Source organism: Lethenteron reissneri, chromosome 19 (genome assembly GCF_015708825.2).
Source record: "Lethenteron reissneri isolate LAM-NWPU_2019-01 chromosome 19, ASM1570882v1, whole genome shotgun sequence".
NCBI lineage: Eukaryota > Metazoa > Chordata > Hyperoartia > Petromyzontiformes > Petromyzontidae > Lethenteron > Lethenteron reissneri.
This window is the reverse complement of record NC_083797.1, coordinates 13216596-13242426: the sequence shown is the minus strand read 5'-3', so window position 1 is coordinate 13242426 and position 25831 is coordinate 13216596. Positions and strand designations below refer to the sequence as shown.

At 43.0% G+C, this 25831-nt stretch overlaps 2 protein-coding genes across 2 annotated transcripts; both read right to left on the bottom strand.

Annotated features, from left to right (window-relative positions):
- Positions 1 to 305: 305 nt before the first annotated feature.
- LOC133344064 (chymotrypsin-like elastase family member 2A) lies at positions 306 to 6006 on the bottom strand. The gene is made up of 8 exons (XM_061554008.1): positions 5899 to 6006; positions 4878 to 4972; positions 4336 to 4433; positions 3922 to 4050; positions 3050 to 3186; positions 2578 to 2720; positions 1742 to 1894; positions 306 to 1204 (listed from the first exon to the last, which is right to left on the bottom strand). Exons 1-8 carry the CDS (start codon positions 5936 to 5938, stop codon positions 1100 to 1102), a joined length of 900 nt encoding a protein of 299 aa, XP_061409992.1. The 5' UTR covers positions 5939 to 6006; the 3' UTR covers positions 306 to 1099.
- A 13937-nt stretch (positions 6007 to 19943) lies between these two features.
- Positions 19944 to 25581, bottom strand: LOC133344063 (chymotrypsin-like elastase family member 2A). The gene is made up of 8 exons (XM_061554007.1): positions 25474 to 25581; positions 24459 to 24553; positions 24020 to 24117; positions 23596 to 23724; positions 22718 to 22854; positions 22254 to 22396; positions 21416 to 21568; positions 19944 to 20881 (listed from the first exon to the last, which is right to left on the bottom strand). The coding sequence occupies exons 1-8, from the start codon at positions 25511 to 25513 to the stop codon at positions 20777 to 20779; spliced, it is 900 nt and encodes a 299-aa protein (XP_061409991.1). The 5' UTR covers positions 25514 to 25581; the 3' UTR covers positions 19944 to 20776.
- Positions 25582 to 25831: the final 250 nt, after the last annotated feature.

The following is a 25831-nucleotide window of genomic DNA, read 5'->3' as shown; positions in this document are numbered from 1 at the left end:
AACGAAAGAGACAACAATAATACACATAACTACACACACACTGATCATAATACAAACCCACGCACATTAATAATAATACACATACACTCACACATTGATAATACATATTATACACATGATTCATCACGTTACCCTGACACTCAATTAACATCAATTAACATTTATGGCACACACATTTAATTATTTTAGCCTAATTTACGTAATTTCGTATTTTTTCATGTTTTTTTATTAGATACTTTTTCACAACACTACATTCAACAGTCCACTAGTCATTTAATTAAATTAGATTTTTTGACATTTTTATTTTGCACCAATCCAAACTATACACCATGAGATGAGAAATATATAGAGATCACTTGCAGTATGACAAATTAACAAAACACATCAAAGGCATTAATCATTTAAAAAGACATTCTCTTTATAATGCTGTATGACCCTCAATCAACTCTCTTCCCACAATACACCATGATATGATCCAATCCTGACTCAATCGATATTGTAAGAAATTGCACATACTACCTGACCTTGACCGATATATTGAAACTTAAATGACATTTATTTCAAGAGATGCAATACACTGGATATGTAGGGACTGTACATGTGAAGCAAACAAGCCATTTAAAGGTGGTCCAATGGTTTGGTGAGCTTGCAGCTCCAACTGTTGCTTGGGAACACATCATTTGCGAATTTAGTGGCTTGTTCAAATTTAGCATTTATAGTCAATCGAATGGTGTTGTATATGCAATATTCTTTTTACCAGTGTCTATACAAAAATAGAAGATTTTAACTTGGTATGGAAAGGATAGTGTTATGGTGGACGTTCAATTTAAAAGATGTATGTTCAATATTGGATGCAAATTTTTCATGTTGGTATTGCCAAAAAAATTCAAAATAACGAACTGTTCAACATCTGATCTAAGTGCCAAATTCTGTTATCATTAACACTGGTAACATGTCTAGTATGGCCAAACAAACTCAGTTAATAGAACCACCCATTCTATGCTCACATGTTCGGTCTCACATTGCAACAAGGATTACCAGTAACAAGAAAATGTAATTCTAGGGTTAGTGGTAGCATTGATGTAAAGAGCGTGAAGCTTTAAGCCTGTGGCTTCTTGAATGCGGCAATTGTGGCATTGACTCCACTGTTGATGCTCTGCTCTCCCTCCGCGAGCTTCGGGGCTTCACGGTACACGCTCATAACCTGTGGGAGAAACGGAAAATGGGTGGTGTTTGAAAGTCAGTACCTACAGATAACGAACATGATGGCAATCATATGTTGGACGAAACTAGCCATACTGATTACTCATGCCACCTTTGCTTTATGATCGATTAAAAGGTCATCACACTGTGCCATCGCTTCTATTTGCATTCAACACCTGATTCATCTTGTGGTTTTAATGTTTCCCTTTAGTTTTTGACCACTAGATTCCACTATCAATGCTTGTCTTGGTAACATGTCCATTTCAATCCTCCACATATGCCCCATCCGTATAACGTTTTTCTGATAAATTAAAAGGTTGTAGGTGACACCTACATTGATATTTACAACATCAAAATTGACAATAATATTCATATTCATGAGACCAATAACAATAACGACATTGACAGTGACGTGGTATTAACAATGATTTTGACTACCATTTGCATGATAATAGCAATGACATCGCTACATTAATAGCATCAATATTGACATTGACAGTAAGATCATGGTTATAACATTGACATCATCAGCACTCACAGCGCTGATCCAGCTCGTGTAGGCTGACACACGGGTGAACACGGTGGGCTTGCGGATCGTGTTGCAGCCCAGAGATGATATGTAGCTGGTGATTCCCTGCACCACCCAGGCATTGTCCCACCGCTGGCAGTTCAGTGGGCCACCTCCATCACCCTGCGATGCATACAAGAGGATAGACATGCATCTCCGTTAAGTGGGTAAAGCAGCAACGGGATATGGTGGTGGGTGCTGGCAAGGTTCAGTACAGGAGATTGGAGCTCTTGTATCGGTGTCTGGATGATCAAACTTTGCAAGTGTGCTTTCGGACCGTGTTGCTAAATAACGGAGATATATCGCACAACCCCAAAGCCTGATCCCTCCCATTACCCAAAACGCCTTTGTGTCTTGCCCCATACGACTCTAGCAGCTAGACACACGTAGCAGTGTCTGGCTACCAAATATGACAAGTCAACATTTGTATTGTTTTTTTTGTTATTCCTTGAGTTAATACAGTGATGCATTAACTTTTTCAGTGTTTTGATTTTAGTAAATTCTTAGTGTCTGTGGATTTAATTTAGTCATTGTCTTATTAGAGTCTATTGAAACAGTCACACTATTTGTCGACTCGAGTTATTAATTATTGGGGTGAATGTGCGCCTCTTTCGCTCCCCCAACATTAACAGGTGAGCCAGTCAGTGATATTAGTGGTCAAAGTCATCAACATGCTTGGTGATTGTTGTCCACTCACTGTTGACTAAATTAAGATTTAAAGGAAACATTTTGCTGACAAATATTCTCATCAGTAATTTTCGTTAAGGAATTGACGCGGGTTGGCTCGCGTTGCGCTCCATACGCACATAGCACGCAGAGCGGGTGCTGCCCCCCGCGCAGATCACGCTGCTCCTCAGGCTGCTCCCCCACCAGCTGGGCTGGCTGCACGTCGCGTAGTCCACCACGGGCAGGCTGGCCTGCTGCAGCGCGCTGGGGAAGGGGCCGCTGGCTGCTCACACGCACAGACGATGTGGAGATGGAGAGCGTTGGTGAAAACATCTGAGTTAGGTGGCGTTATCAGGCGCTCCCCAAGCGAACCGTCGCTGTCTTTATGCTCAGAAGGGAAAGGCCACATAGCAACACCGCCACCCTACTGGCAGGCTATTTCCCACTCTTGACTTTGCAGAGTTGTGTTCCTTTTTTCAACTCAAAAAATATTAAGGGCTGAGTCAACCCTAGAATGTGACTTGTGACAGTTGCTCAGCCATTTTCATCTCGTTAATCTGCAGGTGAAATTGTCACGTTGCGCTGAATGGACACTGAGTGAACGGTACTCACTGTCGAGGGATCCCCAGCCCGTGGCGTAGCACGGGTAGTTGTTGGACAGTATCTGGTTGGCGCTGGGCAAGCAGGCTAGGCGCACCTTGCTGGAGAGAGCCACGGGCGACGCAATCTTGAACATGGCGATGTCGTACCTGTGGGGGATTGAGACAGGGGCAGCCGAGATGCGAAACTCAACACCGAACATAACACCAAGCAATGGGGGTTCAGCGCGTACGAGTACAAATCAAGACAACAAATCGCCTTGTCATTATCACTGCCTTCTATCATAAAATTTCCGGTTTAAAAATGACCATTCCCTGAAATATCTATTATAAAAGCCATGCGTTCCATGTGTCCGCTTGTTTATCTGTCATCTAAATAATGATTAGAGCCTCTCAGAAGGAGGTTGCATCAAAGAGATAGAGAAAGTGAACCCCCCCAGATGTGGGGGTAAAAAGTTGATCCAACAAGTTTACAACAATTGCCGACAACTACCAAATTACTTTCACTCCGCCCCCCCCCCAAAAAATACCCATTTCTTTTGGAGGCATATACGCCTATACACCCCACATTCAATAGTCTACATTTCATTTGAAGTCAGGAGTTAGAAAAAGGCGGCCATAGGTCGTAAAAATTCTAGTTATATTAAGATTAGATTTTTTGGCACTTCAAGGCAGTGTCAATGAGGAGCTTTGCGAGTTAAAAATATTTAATCTGTCTCTTGTCCGTCTGAATTTATCATTTGCATGACTGTTTGAATGTATGTGTATCTGGCACAAGCGTCGTGGTGACGTCACCGCCACTTAGTAGCGAATGGCGGTTGTTGTTGTATCTGTCTATTGCAACTCTGAATATCATGGTGTAACGTAGCCCATGTGCGTTCTCACCCATTCGCCGGGATGCTGGGATTCCAGTAGCTATGCCAGACGGCCAGGCTTAATGGAGGGGTGACCTCCCCGAACTCGGTTGTGGACACACTGTGCTTTCCCAGCACCACCCTGTAGCTGTAGCCACTCCTGCACGTTGTGGTGGATGTGGGGAGATAACAGAGCGACGGACGGTCTTAATCACTTACACCTTACTAAACATAAATAGTGCGAGTTACAGCATGATATTTTCACTTTAACACCTTGTGATCTTTACACGTGTAAAGATTCTTTATAGAGGCTGTCTCCAAAGATCCACTGCTCCACCTATGGTGGTCGCAATGTGGTACAGGAAAATACTGTACAGCAACTGGGCCCTGGTGCAGCTGCACCGCCTGCACACACAATAGCGACGCCACTGGTGCCGTGACTCACGTGAAACAGCTGGCAGAGGTGAGCACCCATTGACTATCAATGAGGGTTCCTCCGCAGTAGTTGACCCATCTTCCTCCAGAGTACCTCTGCACGAGCGCCTGTAATGCACACACAGCGAAGTGGTGGTGGTTACTGTCATTTGTCCAGGACTCAGTCCAATGTATATGTCAAATAATACAGTTCGAACTTAGAACTTTTGTCAATCCACTGCCTCACAATGCTAGTTACAGCTGGCTGTGAAGTGGTGTAATCTGGTACTGTTTCGGAATTCGCTCGCCACTGATGTTAGCAGTCGCAGGGAATGTAACCCAGGTACCCTCGTTCATAGTGCTTCCACTTTCCCATTATAGTCAATGATTCAACGTCATTACGAAGAATGGAAGATCTGAACATTTCATGGTGCACACATGCAGCCCTTTTGTCAATCCACTGCTGGATGAGGGCCTCTACGTGGCATGTGCAACAATGGATGCTGCTGCACTGAGATCGACTGACAATGAATCGTGTGGCTGTGATGGCTGTTATTCAGCCTCTGCCGTTACCTGCCAAGGCCAGGAGTTGGCGCGAGCCTCGACGCCGTTCACCACGCGAATCTGGGGATATGCTGCGATCCCACAGCTCTGAGCAGACACCTCAGCTGTAAGGAACAATAGAATACACGCACAATACTATACACAAAAGCTAACACGCACAATACTATACACAATAGCACTAACGCAAACAATAGCACAAACAATGCATGATGTCCGATGTTTCACTCCACGTTACAGGAGCTTCTTTTACATATATTGTTTTATTTAAAACCCGAAACCACAACCATGACAGAGGGCATATCACCGTACATGTAGGGTTGGAATATCCAGGAGTTGTGCCCTCTGGGTAATTTTTTTCTCCTCAACCAGGGGTTATTGAGGGTATATCGGCATCCGTTTATAACCCATGTGGTCTAGCCAAAATAACGAGTGACGTGTAAAGGAGAGAACTTGAAGCCCTGATCCGCCCATTCCCCTCCTTAGGTACTACTCTCATTCAGAGTATATTCACAATAAGACGAGGCCTGTCCCTCCACTCCTCACCATTTCTCTTGGATCCCCTGTTCGGATTCATCATCGTATTGCCCTCAGGTGATCCGTGTTATATAGGGTTATTAAGTAAAGGTGCTCCATTGCGGCCTTAGTTTATAATAATCGATTCCAATGTCTCCAGGAAGGGGGTTAGAAGTGCTTCCAATTAGCAAATATAGTTTTCCACGCTGTGGTATTAAAGGCTTGGGGTCGCTTTTTCTGGTTTTTGGACATCCCCACAGGGTTCAGGCCCCATCGGAAAGAATCCACAGAGGGCCCAACATTCGTGCCATAGATAATATTTAAGGATTTGGCAATTAATGGAAGAATTTTACGATATCCGGGTACAGCCAAAAGGCGTTTAGGTATGTCTGGTGCCAGGAGCTACTTCTAGAACTGAGTCCAGTTCCTGAAGAAGATTTAACGGTTGCTCCACTAAATCAAATGTGTGCATTGCAATCACTCAGCAGCTCAACGTGTCAGCACGAGGAGTACTCACCTCCAACCAGCAGAGCAGCGCAGACGAGAAAGGCGAGCATGGTTAATCGATGACTTGGAGCTTCTCGATCACGAGTGAATCCTCTCCACTGCCGTGTCTCGCTGTTGAGATCTCTTTGCTTTTATACAGAATCTACTGCCCACATGAGACCTCCAAGGGCGAGCACAATAGGGAAGTCCAACTGGCCGATACATCCGTATGCAAATGTGAACTTGATTCTTTCCAAATAATGACGTTTCAGCATCTTTATTATCACGTGGGTGGTAGCAGGTGGGAAGCGGTGGGCTATTCACGTTTTATTTTTCGAGGGCTTTCAACGCTGTGTATTGGATACCTTGTAGACATATGGCCAAAGTTGCGTCGTTATGCAAACACATTACATCCTGGTTTGTGTTTGCCTCAGCATTTTATTTCCAACTGTTTGATAAAATTAATAAAGTCTGTACTTCTTTGTTGGAATGTAATGGTGGTAGTTTTACAGGGATACCGTCCCCCACCATAAGTATGGGGAATCGTCACCACTGGCTTCTGGCCACCAGCGAAGTGAACACTGCCCAACACTGCTTGAACAGGGAGACACTTACCTTTCTTTCAATTTGAAATGTAATTTTATTCACCTTATTTGAAGGACATTTTTAGTTCTTATATATATTTTTCCCATTAAAACTGATACAAAATGTAGATGTAATGATAAAGTATTTTCAAAGATAACAAAGAATATGCATTTATTATACTAAATATTGTCTCTGGGGTATACCTGGACATTTTTAACCTTCGATTTAAAGCTTTCGTGACTGCAGGGATTCATCTTCTTGGTTCTTTCGGTAAAGTCACGTAGAAGGGAAGTAATAAAATAATAAAAATAAAACATAATAAAACAATTCTCACGACGTTTCGGCCACAACGCAAGCAGCCGTCCTCAGGTGAAAACCAGGTCCGTCGAGGCGACAGAGTCTGAATGAAACAGCACACGAGCTTGGAGCATATATATAAGCTGGGCGCATTGACAAAGGAATTTGCATATCAAAAGGAATTTAGCATATTTATGGGAAATGCAGGAATGTGATTAGTACTGCATATGCATGTGCATTATGCAGGATTAACAGCATCAAAGGGAGCTGCAGTTACTGCTGCTGCTGCAGTTGCTGCTGCTGCAGTTTCTGCTGCTGCTGCAGTTGCTGCTGCTGCTGCAGTTGCTGCTGCTGCTGTTACTGCTGCTGCTGCACTTGCTGCTGCTGCTGCAGTTGCTGCCTTATCCATTTTAATATAACACTATGTATTATTCTACCCACCCTAATGTGTATCACACTGCTATATGTTTACTATACAATTACGACACCATACATTACTCTGCACACTGCACCATGCCAGTGAGTGGAACGCGGTCTGAAAGTCACCGTAAACGTGAACACAATCAGTTAAGATCCGAAATGGTTTATTACGTCCTTCCAATGATTGCTAAGCCAGAATCCATCTTCTCGGTTGAAATTGTCTCTGTGTTTGTATATGTGGATCGCCTCATGAACGAATCTCTCATGATAGCCAGATGGCTTGCAGAGAACCTCTGTCTTGGAGAAGTCAATATCATGTGAGCCCACTGAGTTGTAACAGTGATCTGCCACGGCTGAGGTGTTTGTCCTACCGTGTTTCAGGTCTGCCTTATGTTCACGGATGCGGTCCGAGACATGTCGTTTGGTTTCTCCAATGTAACTGCTACCACAGAGGAAACTTAGTTTGTAGACGCCAGGGTACTGTATGTCTGGAACCACATCTTTTACAGACGGGACCAGATCACGGATTTTATGTACTGTGTTGAATCGGACCTGGATCTTGTGTTTAATCAGGATTTTGGAGATCTTTTTTGTGACCCCAGCAATGTAGGGTAAGGTGATGGTCTTGAAAGGCTCCTCAACAGGATCCTTCTTGATGGTTGGAGTGATGGCTTTGCGGATTGTGTAGTCGGAGTAACCATTAGCCTTAAGAGCTTGGCGTACGTGTTTGAGTTCACTGGAAATGTGTTCATGGTCGGAGATGCATTGGGCTCTATGATATAGAGTCTTGATGAGGGAATTCTTCTGGGATGGATGGTGGTGGGAATCCGGTTTTAGATAAGCATCCGTGTGGGTGGCTTTCCTGTAGACAGAGTGGCTCATTGAACCATCAGGTCTCCTTTTGATTAGGACATCCAAAAAGGGTAGCTTGCCATCATTTTCGACTTCCATGGTGAATCTGATGAGAGATTCGTTCATGAGGCGATCCACATATACAAACACAGAGACAATTTCAACCGAGAAGATGGATTCTGGCTTAGCAATCATTGGAAGGACGTAATAAACCATTTCGGATCTTAACTGATTGTGTTCACGTTTACGGTGACTTTCAGACCGCGTTCCACTCACTGGCATGGTGCAGTGTGCAGAGTAATGTATGGTGTCGTAATTGTACAGTAAACATATAGCAGTATGATACACATTAGGGTGGGTAGAATAATACATAGTGTTATATTAAAATGGATAAGGCAGCAACTGCAGCAGCAGCAGCAAGTGCAGCAGCAGCAGTAACAGCAGCAGCAGCAACTGCAGCAGCAGCAGCAGCAGCAACTGCAGCAGCAGCAGAAACTGCAGCAGCAGCAACTGCAGCAGCAGCAGTAACTGCAGCTCCCTTTGATGCTGTTAATCCTGCATAATGCACATGCATATGCAGTACTAATCACATTCCTGCATTTCCCATAAATATGCTAAATTCCTTTTGATATGAAAATTCCTTTGTCAATGCGCCCAGCTTATATATATGCTCCAAGCTCGTGTGCTGTTTCATTCAGACTCTGTCGCCTCGACGGACCTGGTTTTCACCTGAGGACGGCTGCTTGCGTTGTGGCCGAAACGTCGTGAGAATTGTTTTATTATGTTTTATTTTTATTATTTTATTACTTCCTTCTACGTGACTTTACCGAAAGAACCAAGAAGATTTGTAACCTTTTTGTTTGCCTTTTAAGCTTGGCGTTCTAGAGTGAAATGTTTGTGGAGCAGTAGATATTTGAGAATCTTCTACATGTGATATGATACAAAGTGGCCAGGAGTCCATTAGTACAGAGCATCGAGTGTTTTCCAACATGCATATGTGCTGGTTTACTTCTGGTCTCGGGTTTCCTTCCAACGCACAAAGTACTCATGAAAGGATTTCGTGAAACATCGCAATCGAGCGTTTTCCACTTTTTCGCTGAAAAAAAGTCGCTGCCGTGGATGTTGCCCTACAGATTCCAAAGAAGTTGAAATCAACTGTTTGCACCGCACACAGCCGTGACCCCGTGACCGCATGTGGCATACCGGCATTGGGATTCCCCAAGTGGACTGGCGCACAAACAAGCCACATGCTCTCCACCGCTTTATTCCCCACACTGCACGAGTCTGCCAGGAGTTTTGTCCTACATTTTGCACAAATTCCCAAGCTATATAAGGCAGTCCCCAGGTTACGGAAGGGTTAGGTTCCCGAGAACGATCCGTAACCAGAATTTTCAGTATGTCAGAATTTGAACAATTTTACTCCCAAATGAAGATAAAATCCCATAGTTGGAAATAGTTGTGCCTCCCCTACCCGATTATTAGATTCGTTTTCTCTCAATACTGCACTCGGGTGTGAAAATTGTTTAAGTATTTTTCATGGTACTGTGATAGGTGCATGTATATATATGCATAAGACTAGAAATTTGCTATTAAATTCAGTATATATTATTAATGACGGCGGGGGGGGGGGGGTGCGCGCAGGTGGAGTGACGTCACGCGCGTTACACACATTTCTGGGCTATCTATATATATATAAAAGGGAAATTTGTGAATATATGTGTCTTTTCGAAATGTTTAGCATACTTCCCAACATGCAACAAACTTGAAATTTGGCATGTGGGTAGCTTCCAGACTGTACACAATGGAAAAAGTATAAAAAAAATACTTTTGTATTTGGGGGGGGGGGGGGGGCGCAATAATGGATACATTTTTCACGGCAAGTGAGCGGTGACGTCACATCTGTGATGTCACCCGCATGCGGCAGCGTTACGCAGGCAGTGTGCCTGCTGACGTCACGCACCCCCCCCAAACCCTCCACGTAGGCCGTAGGCCGTGTATCCCGCACAAATGCGCGGCAAAGCTGTCTCCATTTTCTAAGTCAACTCGACTATATTCAGCTCGCTCTTAAATATAAAGCAGAAGATATATCTGTTTGTTTGAAGCAGCACAAACTCTCGAACGCTAAACTCAAGACATTTGAACAATATATCCTGATATTATTAACACATCAAACCTCCTGACTTCTTTGGAAGATACTGTTCTTCGATGATTGTGTGGGCATTGCCTCTAATTTCAAAGAGTTTGATCAATTTTGTAGAGGCAGTGCAGGCACGTTAAGTGCCGTGTTAAGCGAAAAACGCGTGTAGCTAAAATATTTTCAGCACAATATAACGATAAACACAATAAGATGGCCAGACACCATGAAACTGTATCATTCTGCGTCCTGCATCATACCGCTCAGCTAAAAATATTGCCACAGTAATATGGCCAGATATAAAACCTAGGGTACGTCACCACGTAACTGTATCATTTTGCTTCCTGCATCATACCGTTCAGCCGCTCAGCTAAAAAAATAGCCCATCGTCATTATAACGGGGCACGTTTCGCGTTAATATAGGTGTGGTCCATGTTGTGTGAATTGTTTCCTCATGAAAGAACCGCATTAAAGTGAAACCATAGATAGGGCTGGTTTTCAATGAATGTGTTTGTGCCCTACAAGTGTCCATGTTGGTGTTGCTGGAACAATAAAGTTTCCTTCGTCAAACGACTTGTGTGGACTGTTACACATTCATTAAATTTGCTTCCAATTTTCATCCAGAAATAAAATTCACTTGATCAATAACAGAAAACAGCATCTCCTTTCTAGCCTTTAGTCTGTCTATCCAAGACAAAACAACTCCAACACACTCATCCTGCTACCCGCTCTACAACCATTGCACCCTGCCAATACCAAGAGGGTAATACCATTTTAAAAATGTTTCCACCCCCATTGCATGTGGAACAAGTTTGGAGATTTTTAATAACAAAGAGACGCGATGAAGAGGTTCTTCACTTCTCCCAAATACCAGTGAGAGGTAGATGGTGGCCTACTATCGTGGGTTTGGTGGACCGTGAAATGTGACCAGACAACTGAAATACAAAGGACAGGATGCCGCCTGTCCTAACATACTACACTTTAATCCTGGCTGACACAAAACATCTTCCTTTTCTTGTTTAAAATGTATAGAGCACCTTTCCTCATGTGGAGGGTTCGGGGTAGAAAATGGGCAATGGAGAAAAGGTGAGCTTGAAGATGTGAACGAAAGGTTTGTGTACATTGTAAGTTTATTCTAGTGGAAGGGTGCAAGTGGGACCGAAAACGAGATTGGGCACAGGGAGGAAGGACAGAAAGAGATATATAAGTTTGACGACGAGAGGGGAAATGGAAGGAAACGAGATAGGTGAGATAAGGTGGGGGTAAGGCCATCAATATATTCAAAGACGAGCATAAGTTACTTAAAATAAAAATTTCATACGTGAAACGGGTGACGCAAATACTTCAACACTTTTCAAAGAACCACCTAAGGGATCTACTAGTACAGTACACAACACGATCTGAAATATCGCATTTATTACTCCTGTGTTTAACTATCATCTCTACACTCCCATCCACCACTTATTGGCTCTTACGGGCTCATCAGACTCCACAGCCCAGATGATCTTCCCTCCACCACTGCAGAAAATGGTGCGCTGCATGCGTTTTTCTTCAGGCGAGGTCGGGCAACCACATGGCGTCAGACCGCAGCTTTTTTGCGCGCATTTCTTGCCCTACTGCAGCTCAGCGTTGTGCTCCTAGGGCGCACCGTGTTACCCCAAGGGAACCAGCAGCATGTGCTGGGGGTGAATGGAGGAGCGCCCGCCTCATGTTTCCACCCTCTTAACATTGCACTTGAGGTGACCGTGCGGTCACGCAGGCAACCATCTCCCTCGTGCTTATCGGGGATCCTCTCCCTCCTGTCACCTACTCAGCCTTGCCTCGCCCTACGGGATGGAGCCTTCACCCGAGTCGCCTCCCCCTCCTGCAACAACCGGGGGACAGGCAGAACTCGGAAGGGGGACGAGGAGTGGCTCTCATGGGCCGCGACAGGAGCTAGTTATGAAGGTATCTGCGCAGAGTGGGTTCCGTGGGTGGTCCCACAGCTAGTTTGGTCAACAATGGTTATCTGTGGAGTTTTTGAATTCACAATCTCGAACTCTGAGAGCCCCACGAGTACTCGTGTCCGGCTCTGCATTGGGTATTTATGCATTGTATACTGTTTCCAATACTCAAGGCTCGTGCACAAGGGTGACAGAACACAGCTTTAAAGTTTAAACTTAACACACATTGCTAGCGCTGGAAGAATATTTGTTATTTCCAAGGATATTTTGCATGCAGGAAGCATTTCTGTGAGATACTGGTATGTCCTGGGGTGTATTTCCGTTTCCGTATCTAATTTGAATGAGTCTACATGGCGTATCAAATGCGATTGAACACACTCGTTGCCCTGCTGTCAGGAACTGTGTGTTCCGTATGCAATGTGCTTTCATTTGAAAGACTAGCACTTGAAATGTAGTTACCGTGGTAGCCACTGAGTTGTCTTCGCTGTCTGAAAATGGTAAACCAATAGATGTTACTTGCAGGGGAAAACCAGTGTCGGTATTTGAGGAGGGTTCAGATGTAGCCGGAGCATTGTTAGTTGCACTTTGGAAGATCATAGAGAATAGTTTCAAGAAATGAATATTCAAATCAAGTCCATAATATCCAGATATTTTATTTGTTAAACCTCTATGTATTTTTATTAAAAGGACATTATGTAACCACAATTGTATGTTGCTTCAAATATGGCCATTTTGTTGTGACGATTTTAAATATGTGTCATTTGTTTCCTTTATGCAGGTGCAAGCTGATTTGGATCGGCTACATCTGCGACCGGCCTCCTATCGTTTGAAAGCTTAGTTCAAGGGAAACGGATTACACTGTTTTTGCGCGTCGCCCGTCTTGATGCGCGAACTCCAGCAAATTGCATGCCTCAGTTGGCGGTCGACGTTCGAAGTTGGCTGCGACCCTCAAACGCATGACGCCACCCTCGTGGTCGCCCCCGTGATACGTGGATCAAACAAATCATTCAAGACACCGGTGTATAGCAACAATAGCAGTTTATGCAAAAACTGTCGCAAGAGGTCACACGTTTGGCACGACGTTCCTTCGCCGACTATCTGTGCTGAATAAATGAATGAAACGCTCTCTTGCGAATGTCATGACATTGGACAAACTGTCAACTCACACAAATCTTAAGCAAATGAAAAGGACATGTGCCTCTATCTAATTCGTACTTTGTTATTTGCGCAGTCATTTTTTTTCTTGCACCTTTGAATGCAAATACCGCTCTATTGACAAATTTTGTATAACCAAGCCCCGTGTGATCCAGCCGGGCCACTCTGTGCTTACAGACCACGTGAATCACACTCTTAGGAGTTAACGTATCAACATTATTACATGGATCTAGCTTTTATGCATATCTAAAGTTTGACAAAGCACAATGGACAAAAAAGGGATCGTGTGGTTGCTTTGTTTCGATCAGAAAATATGTTCCTATTCGAGGTGTGTGTCTGTAATATGAATGTATACAAATTAGTTTTGGAACCGAAGTGTCAAAAATGCACAGAAGTTGGAAGCTTTGCTTTGTACAGCTCGAAAACCAGGGCAGTGAACCACACCTTCACTGTTGTGACTCTACCCCACAGCGTCGCCAACTCCTTTTGGAGAACGTCGCCAAAAAATCCTTAATATTTAAAATCTCCACATTACAAGAAAACGCAAAACCACAGAAACATTAAAGGAGGCTGTAAACAAAGAGTTCAACTCAGCCAATCATCATCTCCTCCAGGAGTACAACTCTGGGAATCGCCTGGTGATGCTGGATGTGATTACGATCGACAACGATGAGACGAATTGTTAAATGTTGTGCATTGCTCGTCAGAATACCTGTGTGCTGAAGCAATACACATATGCGTGTTTATTCACCCGACTTTACTTTTTTGAATTGTGTCGGGATACGGGACAAATGAGCAATTTCCAGTCGCTATTTTAGCAAACAATATACATATTAAGGTAGATTAATGTTTGAATTTAAATCCCCACCTTGTGGCTGTTTAACAATAGCCGTTTTATTGGTTCTTTCGGTAAAGTCACGTAGAAGGGAAGTAATAAAATAATCAAAATAAAACATAATAAAATAATTCTCACGACTTTTCAGCCACAACGCAAGCAGCCGTCCTCAGGTGAAGAACATGTCTGTCGATAAGACAGAGTCTGAATGACACGTCCTAGGCTTGGAGCGTCTATTTAAGCTGGGAGGGAGGAGGAAGAGCGCCTTGACAAAATAATTTGCATATGAAGAGGAATTTAGCATATTTATGGGAAATGCAGGAATGCGACTAGAGCTACTTGTGAAATGCGTAGGAGGTGGGCGGGGGGATTTCAAAGTCATATTATGCCCATGCATTATGCAGGATTAGCAGCATCAAAGGGAGGGGGTAGGGGTAGCATTAATAAAGGGAAGGAATGTTAATAGTATGTAGCTGCAGTAACTAAACAACCACGTAAAAAGCTAAAGTATAAACTACATAGTATCATCAGTATGCTAAATATACTCTGAATAAGCTGAGCTACTAACCGTAATTAATAGATTACAATTCTAGGTCGCAAAAAACTATAATATGCTTCCAGCTATACTTTTAAAACGTTTTCCTTACATCACACGGGTCTATCCCGTACTATATGCTGCCATAGACAAACCCAACATTAAATTGTATACTGTATTACTATACACTACCCTATATCTTAGAATAATACATAGTGTAATATTATACTATGTATTATTCTACCCACCCAACTGTATACCACACTGCTGTATATTCACTATACAATTACGATACTATATATTACCTTATACATTGTATTAAACATTACACTTTAATACTATTTATTATTTTTATACAATATGCTATACACTATACCATTGACCGTCACATGAAAGGTACTAAGAGGAAGCAACGAAATATGTCAATGGGAGAGTGGTGGTAGGAAGCTTGCAGCGAAGCAAAGAATCCATTTTCTGTGGAGAATACAAGATATATAGTCAATGTCAGTGAGTGGAACGCGGTCTGAAAGTCACCGTAAACGTGGACACAATCAGTTAGGATCCGAAATGGTTTATTACGTCCTTCCAATGATTGCTAAGCCGGAATGCATCTTCTCGGTTGAAATTGTCTCTGTGTTTGTATATGTGGATCGCCTCATGAACGAATCTCTCATGGTAGCCAGATGGCTTGCAGAGAACCTCTGTCTTGGAGAAGTCAATATCATCTGAACCCACTGAATTGTAACAGTGATCTGCCACGGCTGAGGTGTTTGTCCTACCGTGTTTCAAGTCTGCTATATGTTCACGGATGCGGTCCGAGACATGTCGTTTGGTTTCTCCAATGTAACTGCTACCACAGAGGCAACTTAGTTTGTAGACGCCAGGGTACTGTATGTCTAGAACCACATCTTTTACAGACGGGACCAGATCACGGATTTTATGTACTGTGTTGAATCGGACCTGGATCTTGTGTTTAATCAGGATTTTTGAGATCTTTTTTGTGACCCCAGCAATGTAGGGTAAGGTGATGGTCTTGAAAGGCTCCTCAACAGGATCCTTCTTGATGGTTGGAGTGATGGCTTTGCAGATTGTGTAGTCGGAGTAGCCATTAACCTTAAGAGCTTGGCGTACGTGTGTGAGTTCACTGGCAATGTGTTCCTGGTCGGAGATGCATTGGGCTCTATGGTATAGAGTATTTATGAGGGAATTCTTCTGGGATGGATGGTGGTGGGAATCCGGTTTTAGGTAAGCATCCGTATGGGTGGCTTTCCTCTAGACAGAGTGGCTCATTGAACCATCAGGTCTCCTTTTAATTAGGACATCCAAAAAGGGTAGCTTTCCATCTTTTTCGACTTCCATGGTGAATCTGATGGCTGGGTGTATGGAATTGATGTGGTCGAGAAATTGGTCTAGATCAGGCCGCCATGTGGCCAGATGACAAAAGTGTCATCTACGTACCTCTTTTTTCGAGACCTAGGTGCTCTGCAAACCCTCTGGCTACCATCAACGGTTTGTACACGATGCCATTCAAATATACAAATACAGACATAATTTCAACCGTGATGATGGGTACAAACTTAGTAATCATTGGAAAGATGTTATTAACCATGCAAAAAAGATTTAACTACACATTTTTGGACCATCTTATCTGACAGGCACTATTTTACTTTACCGAGTGTTAACATCCCCAGCGTTTAACAGTACTCTCCTTTTTCGTATTTGATTGTCAGCCAACACTGGTAAAAACAACATGGGCATTTCCGTTCTCTTCTATCATGTGCACCAACAGGTGCTTATGCACAAACAGGTCCACGTACAGTCACACCTCGTGCTCTCTTTTAGCCCCCCCCCCTTCCAATAAGTTATCATGTGCACCAACAGGGGCTTGTGCACAAACACGTCCACGTCTACGTTTACTTACACCTCGTGCTCTCTTTTAGCCCCGCCCCCCCCAATACGTTCCATTCATTGGCTACCACATTCTGATAAGCCCCCCCCCCCTCTCCTCCCCCTTAACTTGTATTTAAGAACTTGCATCAAGGAATCCCTGCCTCACTTGATACAGCAAATCTGGCTGTGACGGTCCCACCTAATGACGGAGACTTGTGTTGCCTCCGAAACGTCGTGATTTTTATTATTTTATTTTTATTAATTTTAATTTCATTTTTTTACCTACGTGACTTTACCGAAAACTAAGAGTATATATAGTCTTTGGGGGATGCCGAACATGAGACTTAATGTCAACTGAGACCATAAATACGCAATGAAGCGTATACATTAGAAGTAATAAAATATTGTAATTTAAAACAAATGTATAGTTTTACTCTGCTCACATTTGCCTACACATATCGACCCACCGGCCCAGTCCACCTGCTCAAAATAACTGAACGCGACCATTGTGTCGCTTGGACCACCAACTCAAAGAGTGGAGCGAACGTGGCTACCGTAACAGGCAACACAACTGTAGACTGGTGTCATCCTTGATATGACGCATCAATAGTCATCACTCTTCTCTGCTGGCATATGCCTAGAGGAGCCCTACATATGAAGAGGGATAATTACATTTTACTATGAGGAACCCGATTAGCAAAATACTAAAGGCAACAATAATTCAAATCGTGTAAATATTTTTAACAGTAGATTTTCAAATACCATTGGAAAAAAACCGCACAATATATTGACTACCTTGAATATAATTCATTTATTTGTGCAAAATTATTCCGCAATTTTCAAAATGCACGTACGCAACATTACTGTTATTGAAAACACAGTTTACCGTACAAAAACTGAATTCACTTTTATTAAATTCCACAGTCGTGACAATACACTACGCACAATTAATATATCTATTTTTATTTTTCGTCACGAAACCGTTCCAGATGTTTCTACTTTTGAATATAATAGCACATTCCTAGTCTTATGCAAATACTATATACATGCACCTATCACAGTACAATGAAAAATACTTTAACTATTTTCACACAACTGAGTGCAGTACTGAGAGAAAACTAATCTAGTAATCGGGTAGGGGAGGCACAACTATTTCCAGCTATGGGATTTTATCTTCATTTTGGGGGAAAATTGTTCAATTTCTGACATACTGAAAATTATGGTTACGGATCATTCTCGGGAACCTAACCCTTCCGTTAGCTGGGGACTGCCTTATATAGTACTCTTTGGTTCTTTCGGTAAAGTCACGTAGTTAGAAAAAAACATAAGGTTGGAATTTTGTGCACAAATGTAGGACAAAACTCCTGGCAGACTCGTGCAGTGTGGGGAATAAAGCGGTGGAGAGCGTGTGGCTTGTTTGTGCACCGCTCCACTTGGGGAATCCAAGTGTATATGCTGGAAATAATTTTTTTTTAGTGTTTGGTCGGTGGTTTTCGAAATTACATGAGCTGGGGTTACTCCCAAAACATTTTCAAACGGTCACCAGCTTCGGAAAAATGAAGGTAAAAATTGTCGACTATTTTTTGGGGATCTGAAAAATACTCCCCATTTCGGTTTAACGCAACAGGTCGATTATCTGTTTTGGATGTCTTTTCAATTCATTTGATTGTTTTCCAGAAGATCCTGGCATTGCCATGTGATTCTAGAAGAGTTGAAGAAAAATAAGCATTTATTGCATGTCATATTTTTTTTGACGCATCTATTTCTTAAAATCCTGTATTCTAGCCAGTCATTTACCAAGTTACTTTCATGAGCAGATGCCCAAGCCTTGTCCCTAGTTTTCATTAGCTTAATAATTACAGGATCAAGCCATGGTAGACGGTTGCCTTTAATTTTAAATTTAACCAACAGAGCATGTTTGTAAAGAATTTGGAGACATGTTGATCTGAAGGTCTCCCAAGCCGTAGTCAGGTTTTGGATATCACAAACCTTGTCAATATTCAAGTGAATTACATCATTTGTAAATGCCGGTATGCTGAAATGTCTCATGGAGTGCTTCATAACCAATTTGGCGGGGATTTTGGGTTTTGGCCGATGATCTCACCCCAAATATGAAAGAATGATCGCTCAGGTGATTACCCAGAACACCAGTCAGTGTGAAATTGTGAGGCATTTGTCAATAGGATGTCAAGCAGTGAGGATTGTCCCGGATTTTTAAAATTTTGTTTTGTTGGGACATTTATTAATTGAAATAGGTTAAATTAATCATTAAAATTTGTGGCCACAGCCGGTGGGCTCATCCAATTCCAATTCAGATCGCCCACTATAACTATTTCACCTTTAGAAAGGCCCCCAAAAAGCTCTCTCAGTGCGGATGCAGCTTCAACATCTTTACCACTAGGCGGTCTATAACAACACACTACTAATATCTGTTCATTATTCGGGAGAGTGATTTTGATAGCCAGACCTTCAAAGCAACATTTTTTAACAAGGGGTGAGCTCATAAACATGCAATAGTATTACGTACATAGATCGGAATTCCACCCCCTTTAGACCCTCGGTCTTGCCAAAAATAGTTGTAGTTATCAATCGTCATCTACAAGTCATTCATGGCAGGAGTGAGAAACGTTTTTGTAAGTCAAAAAATGTCTGGGTCCAAATTTGCCACTTCTGGTTTTAGTTGACTTAATTTAATAACGAGCCCTCTGATGTTGACATGGAGAATTCCAACATCTTTTCTGCTAGAAAAATCTACAGAATTTAACGAGTTCTTTCCAGTTGGGCCTGGATGAAGCTCAATACCTCCCAGAAATAAGAAACGTAGAATTAACAGTTTGCACAGATATTTTCTGTGGTGTAATTCTGTGTTCGCATATTAGAGTGTTTTTAAATATTAAAGTTGCTTAATACGGAAGAGTCTGAGTGGTTCCTTCCTAAGTTCATGCATAATGATAGAACTGTATTCTGCGCAAGATCTGAATCCTGAGACCGGACGTATTTACACTAAAATCATAATCAGCAAATGTTAAGGTGAGAAGAATCAGTGAATGTTTAAGCGAGAATCAGTAAATGTTTAAGCGAGAATCATTGTATTATCACGTTTGGTAATACACCCCTAGACCACGAAGCCAAGCATCACACACACACAATACATCCCCCTAGCTAACGAAAGAGACAACAATAATACACATAACTACACACACACTGATCATAATACAAACCCACGCACATTAATAATAATACACATACACTCACACATTGATAATACACATTATACACATGATTCATCACGTTACCCTGACACTCAATTAACATCAATTAACATTTATGGCACACACATTTAATTAGTTTAGCCAAATTTACGTAATTTCGTATTTTTTCATGGTTTTTTATTAGATACTTTTTCACAACACTACATTCAACAGTCCACTAGTCATTTAATTCAATTAGATTTTTTGACATTTTTATTTTGCACCAATCCAAACTATACACCATGAGATGAGAAATATATAGAGATCACTTGCAGTATGACAAATTAACAAAACACATCAAAGGCATTAAACATTTAAAAAGACATTCTCTTTATAATGCTGTATGACCCTCAATCAACTCTCTTCCCACAATACACCATGATATGATCCAATCCTGACTCAATCGATATTGTAAGAAATTGCACATACTACCTGACCTTGACCGATATATTGAAACTTAAATGACATTTATTTCAAGAGATGCAATACACTGGATATGTAGGGACTGTACATGTGAAGCAAACAAGCCATTTAAAGGTGGTCCAATGGTTTGGTGAGCTTGCTGCTCCAACTGTTGCTTGGGAACACATCATTTGCGAATTTAGTGGCTTGTTCAAATTTAGCATTTATAATCAATCGAATGGTATTGTATATGCAATATTCTTTTTACCAGTGTCTATACAAAAATAGAAGATTTTAACTTGGTATGGAAAGGATAGTGTTATGGTGGACGTTCAATTTAAAAGATGTATGTTCAATATTGGATGCAAATTTTTCATGTTGGTATTGCCAAAAAAATTCAAAATAACGAACTGTTCAACATCTGATCTAAGTGCCAAATTCTGTTATCATTAACACTGGTAACATGTCTAGTATGGCCAAACAAACTCAGTTAATAGAACCACCCATTCTATGCGCACATGTTCGGTCTCACATTGCAACAAGGATTACCAGTAACAAGAAAATGTAATTCTAGGGTTAGTGGTAGCATTGATGTAAAGAGCGTGAAGCTTTAAGCCTGTGGCTTCTTGAATGCGGCAATTGTGGCATTGACTCCACTGTTGATGCTCTGCTCTCCCTCCGCGAGCTTCGGGGCTTCACGGTACACGCTCATAACCTGCGGGAGAAACGGAAAATGGGTGGTGTTTGAAAGTCAGTACCTACAGATAACGAACATGATGGCAATCATACCTTGGACGAAACTAGCCACATTGATTACTCATGCCACCTTTGCTTTATGATCGATTAAAAGGTCATCACACTGTGCCATCGCTTCTATTTGCACTCAACACCTGATTCATCTTGTGGTTTTAATGTTTCCCTTTAGTTTTTGACCACTAGATTCCACTATCAATGCTTGTCTTGGTAACATGTCCATTTCAATCCTCCACATATGCCCCATCCGTATAACGTTTTCCTGATAAATTAAAAGGTTGTAGGTGACACCTACATTGATATTTACAACATCAAAATTGACAATATTCATATTCATGAGACCAATAACAATAACGACATTGACAGTGACGTGGTATTAACAATGATTTTGACTAGCATTTGCATGATAATAGCAATGACATCGCTACATTAATAGCATCAATATTGACATTGACAGCAAGATCATGGTTATAACATTGACATCATCAGCACTCACAGCGCTGATCCAGCTCGTGTAGGCTGACACACGGGTGAACACGGTGGGCTTGCGGATCGTGTTGCAGCCCAGAGATGATATGTAGCTGGTGATTCCCTGCACCACCCAGGCATTGTCCCACCGCTGGCAGTTCAGTGGGCCACCTCCATCACCCTGCGATGCATACAAGAGGATAGACATGCATCTCTGTTAAGTGGGTAAAGCAGCAACGGGATATGGTGGTGGGTGCTGGCAAGGTTCAGTACAGGAGATTGGAGCTCTTGTATCGGTGTCTGGATGATCAAACTTTGCAAGTGTGCTTTCCGACCGTGTTGCTAAATAACGGAGATATATCGCACAACCCCAAAGCCTGATCCTTCCCATTACCCAAAACGCCTTTCTGTGTCTTGCCCCATACGACTCTAGCAGCTAGACACACGTAGCAGTGTCTGGCTACCAAATATGACAAGTCAACATTTGTATTGTTTTTTTTTTGTTATTCCTTGAGTTAATACAGTGATGCATTAACTTTTTCAGTGTTTTGATTTTAATAAATTCTTAGTGTCCGTGGATTTAATTTAGTCATTGTCTTATTAGAGTCTATTGAAACAGTCACGCTATTTGTCGACTCGAGTTATTAATTATTGAGTGAATGTGCGCCTCTTTCGCTCCCCCAACATTAACAGGTGAGCCAGTCAGTGATATTAGTGGTCAAAGTCATCAACATGCTTGGTGATTGTTGTCCACTCACTGTTGACTAAATTAAGATTTAAAGGAAACATTTGCTGACAAATATTCACATCAGTAATTTTCGTTAAGGAATTGACGCGGGTTGGCTCGCGTTGCGCTCCGTACGCACATAGCACGCAGAGCGGGTGCTGCCCCCCGCACAGATCACGCTGCTCCTCAGGCTGCTCCCCCACCAGCTGGGCTGGCTGCACGTCGCGTAGTCCACCACGGGCAGGCTGGCCTGCTGCAGCGCGCTGGGGAAGGGGCCGCTGGCTGCTCACACGCACAGACGATGTGGAGATGGAGAGCGTTGGTGAAAACATCTGAGTTAGGTGGCGTTATCAGGCGCTCCCCAAGCGAACCGTCGCTGTCTTTATGCTCAGAAGGGAAAGGCCACATAGCAACACCGCCACCCTACTGGCAGGCTATTTCCCACTCTTGACTATGCAGAGTTGTGTTCCTTTTTTCAACTCAAAAAATATTAAGGGCTGAGTCAACCCTAGAATGTGACTTGTGACAGCCATCTTCATCTCGTTAATCTGCAGGGGAAATTGTCACGTTGCGCTGAATGGACACTGAGTGAACGGTACTCACTGTCGAGAGATCCCCAGCCCGTGGCGTAGCACGGGTAGTTGTTGGACAGTATCTGGTTGGCGCTGGGCAGGCAGGCCGGGCGCACCTTGCTGGAGAGAGCCACGGGCGACGCAATCTTGAACATGGCGATGTCGTACCTGTGGGGGATTGAGACAGGGGCAGCTGTGATGCGAAGCTCAACACCGAACATAACACCAAGCAATGGGGGTTCAGCGCGTATGAGTACAAATCAAGACAACAAATAGCCTTGTCATTATCACTGCCTTCTATCATAAAATTTCCGGTTTAAAAATGACCATTCCCTGAAATATCTATTATAAAAGCCATGCGTTCCATGTGTCCGCTTGTTTATCTGTCATCTAAATAATTATTAGAGCCTTTCAGAAGGAGGTTGCATAAAAGAGATAGAGAAAGTGAACCCCCCCAGATGTGGGGGTAAAAAGTTGATCCAACAAGTTTACAACAATTGCCGACAACTCCCAAATTATTTTCACTCCCCCCCCCCCAAAAAAAATACCCATTTCTTTTGGAGGCATATATGCCTATACACCCCACATTCAATAGTCTACATTTCATTTGAAGTCAGGAGTTAGAAAAAGGCGGCCATAGGTCGTAAAAATTCTAGTTATATTAAGATTAGATTTTTTGGCACTTCAAGGCAGTGTCAATGAGGAGCTTTGCGAGTTAAAAATATTTAATCTGTCTCTTGTCCGTCTGAATTTATCATTTGCATGACTGTTTGAATGTATGTGTATCTGGCACAAGCGTCGTGGTGACGTCACTGCCACTATGTCACCGCCGCGAATGGCGGTTGTTGTTGTATCTGTCTATTGCAACTCTGAATATCATGGTGTAACGTAGCCCATGTGCGTTCTCACCCATTCGCCGGGATGCTGGGATTCCAGTAGCTATGCCAGACGGCCAGGCTTAATGGAGGGGTGACCTCCCCGAACTCGGTTGTGGACACACTGTGCTTTCCCAGCACCACCCTGTAGCTGTAGCCACTCCTGCACGTTGTGGTGGATGTGGGGAGATAACAGAGCGACGGACGGTCTTAATCACTTACACCTTACTAAACATAAATAGTGCGAGTTACAACATGATATTTTCACTTTAACACCTTGTGATCTTTACACAACGTGTAAAGATTCGTTATAGAGGCTGCCTCTTTGCTCCAAAGATCCACTGCTCCACCTATGTTGGTCGCAATGTGGTACAGGAAAATACTGTACAGCAACTGGGCCCTGGTGCAGCTGCACCGCCTGCACACACAATAGCGACGCCACTGGTGCCGTGACTCACGTGAAACAGCTGGCAGAGGTGAGCACCCATTGACTATCAATGAGGGTTCCTCCGCAGTAGTTGACCCATCTTCCTCCAGAGTACCTCTGCACGAGCGCCTGTAATGCACACACAGCGAAGTGGTGTAATCTGGTACTGTTTCGGAATTCGCTCGCCACTGATGTTAGCAGTCGCAGGGAATGTAACCCAGGTACCCTCGTTCATAGTGCAGTGCGTTAAACACTGCGCTTCCACTTTCCCATTATAGTCAATGATTCAACGTCATTACGAAGAATGGAAGATCTGAACATTTCATGGTGCACACATGCAGCCCTTTTGTCAATCCACTGCTGGATGAGGGCCTCTACGTGGCATGTGCAACAATGGATGCTGCTGCACTGAGATCGACTGACAATGAATCGTGTGGCTGTGATGGCTGTTATTCAGCCTCTGCCGTTACCTGCCAAGGCCAGGAGTTGGCGCGAGCCTCGACGCCGTTCACCACGCGAATCTGGGGATATGCTGCGATCCCACAGCTCTGAGCAGACACCTCAGCTGTAAGGAACAATAGAATACACGCACAATACTATACACAAAAGCAAACACGCACAATACTATACACAATAGCACTAACGCAAACAATAGCACAAACAATGCATGATGTCCGATGTTTCACTCCACGTTACAGGAGCTTCTTTTACATATATTGTTTTATTTAAAACCCGAAACCACAACCATGACAGAGGGCATATCACCGTACATGTAGGGGTGGCATATCCAGGAGTTGTGCCCTCTGGGTAATTTTTTTCTCCTCAACCAGGGGTTATTGAGGGTATATCGGCATCCGTTTATAACCCATGTGGTCTAGCCAAAATAACGAGTGACGTGTAAAGGAGAGAACTTGAAGCCCTGATCCGCCCATTCCCCTCCTTAGGTACTACTCTCAGTATATTCACAATAAGGCGAGGCCTGTTCCTCCACTCCTCACCATTTCTCTTGGATCCCCTGTTCGGATTCATCATCGTATTGCCCTCAGGTGATCCGTGTTATATAGGGTTATTAAGTAAAGGTGCTCCATTGCGGCCTTAGTTTATAATAATCGATTCCAATGTCTCCAGGAAGGGGGTTAGAAGTGCTTCCAATTAGCAAAGATAGTTTTCTACGCCGTGGTATTAAAGGCTTGGGGTCGCTTTTTCTGGTTTTTGGACATCCCCACAGGGTTCAGGCCCCATCGGAAGGAATCCACAGAGGGCCCAACATTCGTGCCATAGATAATATTTAAGGATTTGGCAATTAATGGAAGAATTTTACGATATCCGTGTACAGCCAAAAGGCGTTTAGGTATGTCTGGTGCCAGGAGCTACTTCTAGAACTGAGTCCAGTTCCTGAAGAAGATTTAACGGTTGCTCCACTAAATCAAATGTGTGCATTGCAATCACTCAGCAGCTCAACGTGTCAGCACGAGGAGTACTCACCTCCAACCAGCAGAGCAGCGCAGACGAGAAAGGCGAGCATGGTTAATCGATGACTTGGAGCTTCTCGATCACGAGTGAATCCTCTCCACTGCCGTGTCTCGCTGTTGAGATCTCTTTGCTTTTATACAGAATCTACTGCCCACATGAGACCTCCAAGGGCGAGCACAATAGGAAAGTCCAACTGGCGGATACATCCGTATGCAAATGTGAACTTGATTCTTTCCAAATAATGACGTTTCAGCATCTTTATTATCACGTGGGTGTTAGCAGGTGGGAAGCAGTGGGCTATTCACGTTTTATTTTTCGAGGGCTTTCAACGCTGTGTATTGGATACCTTGTAGACATATGCCCAAAGTTG